Source organism: Megachile rotundata, chromosome 16 (genome assembly GCF_050947335.1).
Source record: "Megachile rotundata isolate GNS110a chromosome 16, iyMegRotu1, whole genome shotgun sequence".
NCBI lineage: Eukaryota > Metazoa > Arthropoda > Insecta > Hymenoptera > Megachilidae > Megachile > Megachile rotundata.
The window spans coordinates 1,829,133-1,841,135 of record NC_134998.1 but is presented as its reverse complement, the minus strand read 5'-3'; the positions used below and the strand labels follow the sequence as shown (position 1 = coordinate 1,841,135).

Sequence of the window (12,003 nt, the reverse complement as noted above, 5' to 3'; positions counted from 1 at the left end):
CTCTAAAATATTCACAAGCTTGGTTACCATTTGTCAAGTTTTAGGTTAGGTTTAATTTAATGTGACAAAGCGTACAGTAATGTAAAAAATTTGTTATAAACAAGGTATTGTATTTTCTGAGTCCTTGACATTGGACATTGTGAAGTTGAATCGATTACGATATTCGAAAAGATATTGGTATTAGACTTTAATAAGTCTGCTGCTTTAATGAATCTTCGGACTGTAAATATTTTTGTTATTGCAACGAGTAATCCAAATAGTAAATTGAATGCAATTTATTATTATTATTTTTATTTTTTATAGTTTATTTTTATAGTTATTTTTTACAGTAATTTATAGTTTTACTACAGCACTTATTTAAGTGCCTATAAAAGATTAGAAGTAATAAACTAGACATGTTTTTAATATCGTGGATTAGATAAGTAATATTTTTATCGTGTATGATCTGTTTTAGATAAAAACCTATAAAATGAAAATTTTTCATTTAAAGCCATTTCTTCTACAACCTAACAACAGTAGAGTTTACAATGATTAAAATAATAAAAAAACTCACACATTAAACCCAAAGATTTGGTTAACATTCTATAAATGATATAAAATTCGTGATTGATAAAAAAAACTTGTTTTTGTTTTAATGTTATAGAACCAGGGTGGTCCTGGCGGTCCAGTCGGTCAAAATTCTAGTTCTCAGCAAGGTCCAGGAGGGTCTATGGTGCCAGGTCAAATGGGACCGAATGGGCCTCAAGGAACATCTCATATGATGCAGTCTGGACCAAATCAGATGGGTTCTAATGGTCCAGGTCAAATGGGTGGTGGTGGTCCTGGTCAAATGGGCTCAGGAGGTCCAAGTCAGATGGGCCCAGGAGGTCCAGGAGGGCCAATTGGACCAAACCATATGGGGCAGGGAGGAGGAGGACCACCGGGAGGTGGTCATATGGGTCAGGGTCCTAATCAAATGGGCCCAGGAAGTGGACCAGGTTCGCAGATGGGTCCCGGTGGACCTCCAAACTCGCAAATGGTACCTGGAGGACCAGGACATATGAGTGGACCATCAGGGCCAGGACATATGAATGCAAGTGGTCCACCAGGATCTGGTCATATGAGTTCAGGTGGTCCACCAGGATCGGGTCACGTGAACACATCTGGCCCTCCAGGATCAGGACATATGAATAATAGTGGACCTCCTGGTTCAGGACACATGAATGCCAGTGGTCCTCCTGGAAGTCATTTGAATAGTGGACCGCCTATTCCGAGTCATATGAATGCAAGTGGCCCACCGGGATCCGGACATATGAGTGGGCCAGGGAATCACATGGGTCCTGGAGGTCCAGGACAGATGCCTCCAAGTGGCCCTGGTGGACACAGTATGGGACCAGGAGGTCCATCTCAAATGGGTCCTGGTGGTCCAAATCAAATGGTACCTAATAGCCAATCTCCAATGGGTCCTAGCCCAATGGGGCCTGTTGGTCCAGGTGGACAAATGGGTCCAAACGGTCCTGGGCAAATGGGGCATAACGGACCTTCGCAAGTAGGACCAAATGGTCCTGGACAAATGAACATGGGTGGACCGTCATCACAAATGGGAATTGGCCCGGGAGGACCTGGAAGCCAAATGGGTCCTGGAGGGCAAGTTGGACAAATGGGCCCAGGAAGTGGGCCTGGAGGTCAATTAGGACCAAATGGTCTTGGTCAAATGGGACCTGGGAATACTCCAGGAGGACAGATACCTCCAGGTAATGGACCTGGGGGTCCTATGGGACCGGGAAGTGGTCCTGGTGGACAGATGGGATCAACTAGTGGACCTGGAGGACAGATGGGTCCTGGAAGTGGACCTAGTGGACAAATAGGACCGGGAAGTGGCAGTGGAAGTCAAATGGGTCCAGGAAATCCTCCCGGAAATCCAATGCCTCCTGGAAGCGGTGCTAGTGGGCAAATGGGTCCAGGAAATGGACCTAGCGGACAAATGGGTCCAGGTAGTGGTCCTAGTGGGCAAATGGGCCCTGGAAATGGTCCTAATAGTCAAATGGGTCCTGGAAGTGGGCCAGGTTCACAAATGGGACCAAGTGGGCAAATGGGACCTGGAGGTCCTGGAGCACAAATGGTTCCAGGAGGACCAGGTGGGCAAATACCACCTAATGGTCCTTCTAATCAAATGGGGCCTGGTGGTCCTGGTAGTCAGATGGGATCAGGTGGTCCTAACAGTCAATTGGGCCATGGTGGTGCAAATAATCCGATGGGGCCGAATGGACCGAGTGGACAACCATCCTCTGCTCAAATGGGTGGTCCTGGTTCGCAGAGTCAACAAATTGTTCCTGGAGGTACATCACCAATGGGTCCTGGTGCTCCAGTAAATCAAATGAGTCAAACTGGCCCTGGTCAGATTGGTCCTAGTGGACCAGGAGGTCCTCCTGCAGCAGGGCAAGAAAATTTAAATGCCTTACAAAAGGCTATTGATTCCATGGAAGAAAAAGGGCTCCAAGAAGACCCTCGTTATTCTCAGTTGCTTGCTTTGAGAGCTCGTCAGGGCAGTATGGGAGAGAAGCAAACATTTAGTTCACAACAATTGCAACAATTACGGTATGTTAAATATAATAATAATATATGTGTTATAGTAATAAAAGTATTAATTCCGTACATGTTTGCAATTCCTAGTAGTTTCTAGTCAGTTTTATGCTCTTAGATATGAATTTGGTTAGTAAATGTATTTACGAGAAACAATATTTATACTTTTACTAACAAACGCATATATTTACATTTCTGACTTAGCAAAAGGATTCAGAAACTAAAATACGTTAATTTCAATAAACATTTTTATTAGTGTTTGTTCATATAAATGATATAACCTAAAAGAAGTAAAAACAATAAATTACATACCTAAAATCGGAAATTATAGTTATAAAAAACCATGAGACAATAAATTACAGTGTTATTATCCCAATAGAATATTTTGTGTTAGATGATCCAGATAACAGAACAGTATTTGCATTTTCCTAGCAGAAATTACTTGCTTTGTTTAAATGATTTGTTTGTATTATTTTCTACAATTGAGACATGTATATAAGGATACATTTCTTAACTAATTACTGCCATTGTAATAAAGAAAGTTGCCTATTTTATTTAAAAGATTTATTTATGTTTATTTATATAATTAAAGTATTTACATTTTAGCTTTATATTTTTAAATTTATTAAATAAAAATATAAACTAACCTATTGCTTTAAATAAGATTCATATTTTAAATACATATTTGTTTTGCTTTATATAATATCTCGCTAAGTTATCAGATAGAGTATCAAGTATTCAGTTTTAATTTTTATTTTTTAAATATATCTATATCCTAGAAAATAATACTTTTAATGTATTATGTATTATGTATTAATGTATTATGGATGTACTAATATACTAAGAAATGTATGTATTATCTAATATATGAATACCTCTATTAAGAATAGTATATATTTTTATATTCAGTTCATATTTCTACTAAAATGATGCATTCTTTAAACTTCCCACTATTCTGTAACATAATCGTTAACTTAGTATTGCTAGAAAGAAAATTTATATATCAATTTTTACAGTGTACAAATAATGGCATATCGACTGCTGGCACGAAATCAGCCATTATCTCAACAACTTGCACTAGCTGTTCAGGGTAAGTCAATCAATCAAATATATTGTAATTTGTATATTGTAGGTGACTACTCCATCTTTTGTATTGTTTTGTATTCCTGTTTGCTGCTGTTTATGCTTTTACTTGTTCTACTTTGATTGTTATGAATTTAATTTTGGTGGTTTCCTGTTGCATATTTTAGATTTGAATATTAATAATCACTTAACTATACAATATATTAAATAATAACTACAATGATTTTTTTTTTGTCACCCTAATTAAACACAATCTGTAGTTTATTTGGCAGAAACCATATGTAATGATTTGTTCATATCGTTTTAGTTAATGAGTGTTTGTGAACCATATGTTTGTTTTTCACTCCTATTTTTATGAATGTATTAAAATTATATTGACACGTTTGTATTATGGAAATACAAAAGTAGAGTAGAATGATCCATAGTAGGGATTTGATGTAAAATTGATGTAAATAGGTGGAGCACCTCCTCCCCCAGGTTTGCCACAACGTCCCCCTATAGATCCATCTCAAGGACCTGCTACTACTACAGGTCTACCAATCTCTGGACCAAACGTAATTGGTTCTGCAGTTCCTCCAAGGCCAGGTTGCCAAACCCCACAGCAACAACAGCCTCCACAGCCAGGTGCCAAGACTAATAGAGTGACTAGTGTAGCGAAACCAGCTGGTTTAGATCCTCTGCTAATTCTACAAGAACGCGAGAACAGGTACTTTTTAAGTTTATTAAAATAATATAGACTATACAACGATAGATACATAATTAATTTTCAATGTTCAATGACAGAGTTGCTGCACGCATAGCATTACGTATGGAGCAGTTAAGCAATCTACCAACAAACATGCCAGAGGATCTTCGTATTCAAGCACAAATTGAATTACGTATGCTTAGAGTATTGAATTTCCAAAGACAATTACGATCAGAGGTAATCATCCAGAAAATATTAATGATGGATATATGGTAAATATGTATGTCTTTTAATTATATTTGTATTTTCAGATTTTAGCATGTACTCGGAAAGATACCACTTTAGAAACAGCAGTGAATGTGAAAGCTTATAAGCGCACAAAGAAGCAAGGTCTTCGGGAAGCTAGAGCTACAGAGAAACTTGAGAAACAACAGAAATTGGAGGCAGAACGTAAACGCAGACAAAAACATCAAGTAATTATATATAAATCATTTTTAAATGAAAATAATGTATAAATCTAAGAGTTGTTCATATACTTCTAATTAATTTATTTTTATTTTTGAAGGAATTTCTTAGTTCCGTGCTTCAACATGGTAAAGATTTTAAGGAATTCCATCGAAACAATGTGGCTAAATTGGCTAGGCTTAACAAAGCAGTTCTCAATTACCACGCTAATGCAGAAAGAGAGCAGAAGAAAGAACAAGAACGTATCGAAAAAGAGCGTATGAGACGTTTAATGGCAGAAGACGAAGAGGGATACAGAAAGTTAATTGATCAGAAAAAAGATAAACGATTAGCGTTTCTGTTATCTCAGACTGATGAATATATCAGTAATTTAACTGAAATGGTGAAACAACACAAGATCGAACAAAAAAGAAAGCAGGTGGAAGAACAAAAACGTAAAAAGGTACATATAACGTTATGTTTCTTAATTACTATTGATTAAATTATTACATCTTAAACAATAATGTAAATAGAAAAAGAAGAAGCTGCAAGATGGCGAAGGTGGTGAAGATGGTAACGGTAATGAGGATAGCCGTGTTGGAGTGATAGAAACATCTACTGGTCGTACATTGACTGGAGATGAAGCTCCACTAATGAGCCAACTTTCAGCCTTTTTGGAATCTCACCCAGGTTGGGAACCAATTGAATCAGAAAGTGAGGACGATGACGACGATGATGATGATGAAAATGACGATGAAAAAGGTGAACATAAAGAAAAGGCTCCTGGTGATTCCGAGGAAGATAAAGTCAAGAAAACAATACATAAAGCTAAAGTGGAAGATGATGAGTACAAAACTGAAGAACAAACATATTATAGTATTGCTCACACTGTACATGAAGTAGTAACAGAGCAAGCATCGATTATGGTCAACGGAAAATTAAAAGAATATCAAATAAAGGTTTGCCGCGTATATTTCTTTACACTTCTATATTATTCTTTGTGTTCGAAGTATAAGATTTACACCTATTTTAGGGTTTGGAATGGTTAGTTTCATTATTCAATAATAATCTAAATGGTATTCTTGCGGATGAAATGGGTCTCGGTAAAACTATTCAAACTATAGCTTTAGTGACTTATCTCATGGAGAAAAAAAAAGTCAATGGTCCATTCCTGATTATCGTCCCATTATCGTATGTATTATTTTTATTCGATGTCCTGAATTAGAAAAATTGGAGTATATAATTGATTGTTTCCTTTCAGTACTTTATCAAATTGGGTATTGGAGTTTGAAAAATGGGCCCCTAGTGTAGTGGTAGTATCATACAAAGGTTCGCCAGCTGGTAGAAGGGCTATTCAGTCACAAATGAGAGCTACAAAATTCAATGTATTACTTACCACATATGAATATGTCATTAAAGACAAAGGTGTGTTAGCTAAATTGCAGTGGAAATATATGATCATTGATGAAGGTCACAGAATGAAGAATCATCATTGTAAATTAACCCAAGTGTTGAATACACATTATTTAGCTCCGCATCGACTTCTACTAACTGGAACGCCGTTGCAAAATAAATTGCCAGAATTGTGGGCATTACTGAATTTCTTACTACCGTCAATCTTTAAATCCTGCAGTACATTCGAGCAATGGTTCAATGCTCCGTTCGCAACCACTGGAGAGAAAGTTGAATTAAACGAGGAAGAAACAATTCTTATTATTCGTCGTTTGCACAAAGTGTTACGTCCTTTCCTACTGAGACGTTTGAAAAAAGAAGTCGAGTCACAATTGCCTGATAAAGTGGAATACATTATTAAGTGTGATATGTCAGGATTACAAAAGGTTCTTTATAAACACATGCAAAGCAAGGGTGTGTTGTTAACTGATGGTTCTGAAAAGGGAAAACAGGGTAAAGGTGGTGCCAAAGCTTTGATGAATACTATTGTTCAGTTGAGAAAATTATGTAACCATCCATTCATGTTCCAAGCTATTGAAGAGAAATATTGCGAACATGTTGGTACACAAGGTATTATTACTGGACCTGATTTGTACCGTGCCTCTGGTAAATTTGAGTTATTAGATCGAATTCTTCCGAAATTGAAAGCAACAAATCATAGAGTTTTATTATTTTGTCAAATGACACAATTAATGACAATTATGGAAGATTATTTAGGCTGGAGAGGATTCATGTATTTGAGATTGGATGGTACAACTAAGGCTGAAGATAGAGGAGATCTGTTAAAGAAATTCAATGATCCCGGTTCGGAGTACTTCTTGTTCTTGCTATCAACACGTGCTGGTGGTCTTGGATTGAATCTTCAAGCTGCAGATACCGTAATTATTTTCGATTCTGATTGGAATCCGCATCAAGATTTACAGGCACAGGACAGAGCGCACAGAATTGGTCAGAAAAACGAAGTACGTGTACTAAGATTGATGACGGTTAATTCAGTCGAAGAAAGAATATTAGCTGCTGCTAGATACAAATTAAACATGGATGAAAAGGTTATACAGGCAGGAATGTTCGATCAGAAGTCGACAGGTTCTGAGAGGCAACAATTCTTGCAAAGTATCTTGCACCAAGATGATGCAGAGGATGAAGAAGAAAATGAGGTTCCAGACGATGAAACAGTTAATCAAATGATTGCTCGAACCGAGGGTGAATTTGAGATATTCCAAAAACTAGATCTAGAACGAAGAAGAGAAGAGGCAAAGTTAGGCCCAAATAGAAAATCTCGACTGTTAGAAGAAGCTGAACTGCCTGATTGGTTGGTAAAAGATGATGATGAAGTTGAACGATGGACTTACGAAGAAGACGAAGATAGGTTCCTTGGACGAGGTTCGAGACAACGAAAGGAAGTTGATTATACCGATAGTCTTACCGAAAAAGAATGGCTGAAAGCAATTGACGATGACGGTGCCGAATATGAAGAGGAAGAGGAAGATGATAAAAAGAAGAAAAAGACTAGGAAACGAAAGAAAAAAGGCGAAGAAGATGATGAACCTATTCCAAAGAAACGAAGAGGCGGTGGATCTTCAATTGATCCAAAAATGAAACGGGCTATGAAAAAGTTACTTATGATAGTTGTTAATTATACCGATAGTACGGACGGTAGACTACTTAGTGAACCATTTATGAAATTACCATCTAGAAGAGAATTACCAGATTATTATGAAATTATTAAAAAACCATTGACTATAAATAAGTTACTTCAAAAAATTGAAGAAGGAAAGGTAAACACTAATTATTTGTACTTTAAAGTTACAATCATGTTTAATAAATTTTTGCTTGATTTTATTTTAGTATGTCGATTTTGACGATCTTGAGAAAGACTTTATGCAACTCTGCAAAAACGCGCAAGTTTACAATGAAGAAGCTTCACTCATACACGAAGACTCCATTGTTTTACAATCTGTTTTTACAAATGCTCGTCAACGAATTGAAGAAGAGGGTAATAATTCCGATATGGATGATAAAGGTACATTTCTTAATAATTTAAGGATTAAGATTCTCTCGTAAGTTTTAACTTTAAGAGTGAATAGTAACCCTGAAAGTATGTAAGGTGTGAAATACATTTTCATAAATATTTATAAAATAAAGGTTTGTATATAATTTCGAATATTCATGTATAAATACAGTAAAATAACATTACAAACGTTAGAATAACAGAATTCACTATCCAGTGTAGGCTTTTGTAGTACAAATCACACTAAATATATTTCATTAAAAATTATAAATGTTAACTTGTTAATAACAACATTATATTTCCTATAAAAATATCCGACGATTTTTAAAAATATTAATAAATATAGAAGTAGTGAACATTTGAAGAAAGAACTTCAAATTTGTGTTGTCAAAAGTATAAATCATTCTGGTTTCTATACCAATACGTCCTTTAGTTTTTATGTCCTAACATCTGAATCAAACAATTTAATAAAACTTAATTTTATAAACACCGGTAAAAATATATTTTACATTTGTTATATTTCTCAAGACGACTACTATAAAATTATTTATCATTTTAAGGTATTCAATATAGTTTACCTCCTTTTCCTCCAGTGTCGCATTAGTGAATTCTGTTTATTGATTTACATATTTCTGTCTTTATGGTTTAAAAATAAACATTAGATATTCCTTTAATACACTCTTGCTGATTACTCTCCATGATTCAGTGATGTTGTATCAGTTTCCTATTATTCATTTATTGACTAGTATTACTAAAAAAGGAAAATAAATAGCATGTGCGATTCATATATTTGCAATTGATTTTAGGTGATGGTGAAGATGGCTCGGATGCTGATTCCAGTGTAAGAATGAAAATTAAATTGAAAGGAAGAAAAGGGGAAGGTCGAGGAGGTCGTAGAAAAAGAGTTACAAAAAAATATATATCGGATGATGATGACGATGCTGATGATAATTGAGAATTGCACGCGAATTTTATAGAATATACAAAATAATAGGTACAATAACTTTTAATAGCTATCTCAAATTAAATTGCTATCCATGTGCGCAGCTGTTACTATATAGTTATATTGTATGAGATTTTACAGGAATTCAACTAAAATGTGTAACTTGATTATAGTACATAAATACTATTGTTGGTCAAGTTGTAAATTTGAAGAATTATCGTTAATAAAAGTTATAATTTCTTAGAGTTCATTAAATCGGACTCTATAGATTTGATACGAAATAATATGAATTGTAATAAGTAACAGAACATTTTTTAATTTTATGCGGATTTACGTGCAACTTGTACGATGTACAGTAAGAATTAGCATTAGGTAATTAGTATGTAATTTTATTTCAATTTTCAAATGGATATATCAAGATTTGATGTTTCAGACATTCTTCTTCTTTTATTGAATTTCATATTCGAGAATAAAACCATTCTAAATGACATAATTAAAAATATATTGATAAAAGATAAAATCTAAAAAAATAGAAGAAATACAGTAAGCACTTTACGCGGTCTCTCTATGATGTTCGGGTGTAAAGGATTTATTTAGTTTTATTTGAAAATCTTAGTTTGTTTATTGATGTTATTATTGACTTGCATTTTAACCAATTTAAGTACAAGCATATATAAACATTTGAAAAGTATTGCTATTTAAGATTCATTATTGAAGCAATATACCTCACAATAAGTTAGGGAAATATATTAATTATTTTGCTTTTTGGGATTTAAACATAAGTTGATATTTTCTGATTATTTAGGCAAATAGAAAGTAAGTGTTATAAAAAAGCAACTTACTTCCTATTCCTTAATGTTTCATCAATGATTATTCAGTGATTAGTGGTACGAAGTTCGTATACTTTTTCATGTTGTGAAAAGACGATTCTATCATTTATACTGTATTATGATTTGAATTTATGTATAAATAAATAAATCTTGAAAAATTCCCAAGAAATTATACACTTGTTTTTTTATTTATACGAATATGTTGTAATAAAAACATAATCTTTAATTAGCTCATATATTTATCTACCAATATTTGTATTTATGTGAGAGTTCTAGCAAAAATTATCAACTAGATATAAAAGTGTCTACTGTTCGCAAAAGAAACCATTTTAAGTATTCTTTTTTAAAGAGAAGTTGTGACTTGATGTGGAAATTGTTGAATACGTCTAGGTTTAAATTGTAGGAAATGATAAATATAAACTAAGTGCAAAATATTAACCATAACCGACCAGTTACTCCTTCTAAAAATAACTTAAAAAGTTTTATATGCATATATATTATGAAATGAAGTATGTTAAAATGATCCAGTAGTTTGTAAATGATAAAAAATGGCGATTTTAAGTCGTTTAATCGTTTGATATGATATTAAATAATTAAGTATTTCAATAGAAGGGACGTCGTGAGATGTACATGGCGCAGTCAGGAATTATGTTTTTATTGTTTTTATTATAACAACCATTTAAAAAATTGTACAAAATAAAGCAAATGTTTTGTGCATACTACGTAGTATATGTAAACTAAGAGTATATTCTAAAATATAAATTTGTATTGTCATTTATCTTTCCAAATGTACTCAAGGTTATTGAAGGCTATTGACACTTAAACAGTAACTAAATCGCTTATTAATCCTTAAATACAAAATAAGATAAATCGTTAGCATGCATGGATAAGATTGATTGTTATCAATACTCAGTTAACTTCTGATTTCACTTCGTAAGAATCAAGTTTACATGTTACATGATATTTTGAGACACCCTGAATTTATCGTTCCATAAAATTTACGTTTTGATTTGTGTACAAAATTAGAAATTTTTACTGGAAAAGTACAAAACATTCTGTTTACTGGTTTTCAGTCTTCGCTGTGTTCATAAAAATAGGAGATAGGTTGTGACCTTATATTCTATAATCACATTGTTCCTACTGATGTAGCTATGCTCGTGCAATCTTTATTATTGCGCTTCTGCTGCTTTCATCGAAATGGAACATTATAATCTTTTTTTAACTTGAAAAAAATTAATCTATCGTATTCACGACTTTTCCGATTAAAATAATAAACACAATATATTTTGGGTAAGAATTACTCGTTTATTACATTTTATTTCATTATTACTTTAATTACAAAAGAAAAACGAGTTAGCCACATTTAACTTTTTGTACTCGAAGGTATTTTTACTATTTGCAACCAGTAACTTTAAAACTTACTTGTTAAAGAGTTAAATGAATTCTTTTAAGATTATTATTGCTTTACTAATAATTTCTACTATTATCTGTTTCAGTATATTTATACACCATATATATAATATTATACAACTTATTAAAAAGCGCTTATTTCAAATTATTGTACTAAATCAAATGGAGACTTAGAATCATTCCACAAGCATAAAGGGTTAAAACAATAATAGTATATTATTTTTAATGTATATTTATTAAAAATTTGTAAAGCATTACAATATTCGTTATAAAATTAATTGTACAAGAAAATCATACATAATGGACTTCACATTCAACATGACTGAAAAACTTGCCTGATTTACATTCTTTAGAAATTTATTAATTTCTGTTTATCCGTTCCTGAAGCGTTCTTAACGTTTACGAAATATTAATTTTTTGTGTTCATAAAGCTTTGATGTGGGTGAATATTTCAATGCAAAAATTTTACATTTCAATTTCAGTAATATCTCTAAAAAAAAAAAGAATTTGTAAATTTCTCGTAAAAATATTATCAAATGAAATTTTTTGAATATTTGTAATAATAAATCGATTCACAATTCAG

At 33.3% G+C, this 12,003-nt stretch overlaps 1 protein-coding gene across 10 annotated transcripts in view; it reads left to right on the top strand.

Annotated features, from left to right (window-relative positions):
* The window catches only part of brm (ATP-dependent helicase brm), a 100,044-nt gene extending 89,865 nt beyond the window's left edge, over positions 1 to 10,179 (top strand). For 7 of the 10 annotated variants that reach the window (XM_076541508.1, XM_076541503.1, XM_076541505.1 and 4 more), the window contains 11 exons: positions 644 to 2,577; positions 3,579 to 3,652; positions 4,102 to 4,351; positions 4,429 to 4,567; positions 4,642 to 4,803; positions 4,896 to 5,237; positions 5,308 to 5,733; positions 5,808 to 5,965; positions 6,036 to 8,004; positions 8,075 to 8,249; positions 9,044 to 10,179. In XM_076541508.1, the coding sequence (XP_076397623.1) occupies positions 644 to 2,577; positions 3,579 to 3,652; positions 4,102 to 4,351; positions 4,429 to 4,567; positions 4,642 to 4,803; positions 4,896 to 5,237; positions 5,308 to 5,733; positions 5,808 to 5,965; positions 6,036 to 8,004; positions 8,075 to 8,249; positions 9,044 to 9,192 (5,778 nt within the window). In that variant the 3' untranslated portion in view covers positions 9,193 to 10,179. Of the gene's footprint in view, positions 1 to 80; positions 105 to 643; positions 2,578 to 3,578; positions 3,653 to 4,101; positions 4,352 to 4,428; positions 4,568 to 4,641; positions 4,804 to 4,895; positions 5,238 to 5,307; positions 5,734 to 5,807; positions 5,966 to 6,035; positions 8,005 to 8,074; positions 8,250 to 9,043 lie in introns of those variants that run through there. The other 3 variants (XM_012283675.2, XM_076541507.1, XM_076541506.1) reach the window with 3 other exon arrangements.
* The last annotated feature ends 1,824 nt before the right edge of the window (positions 10,180 to 12,003 follow it).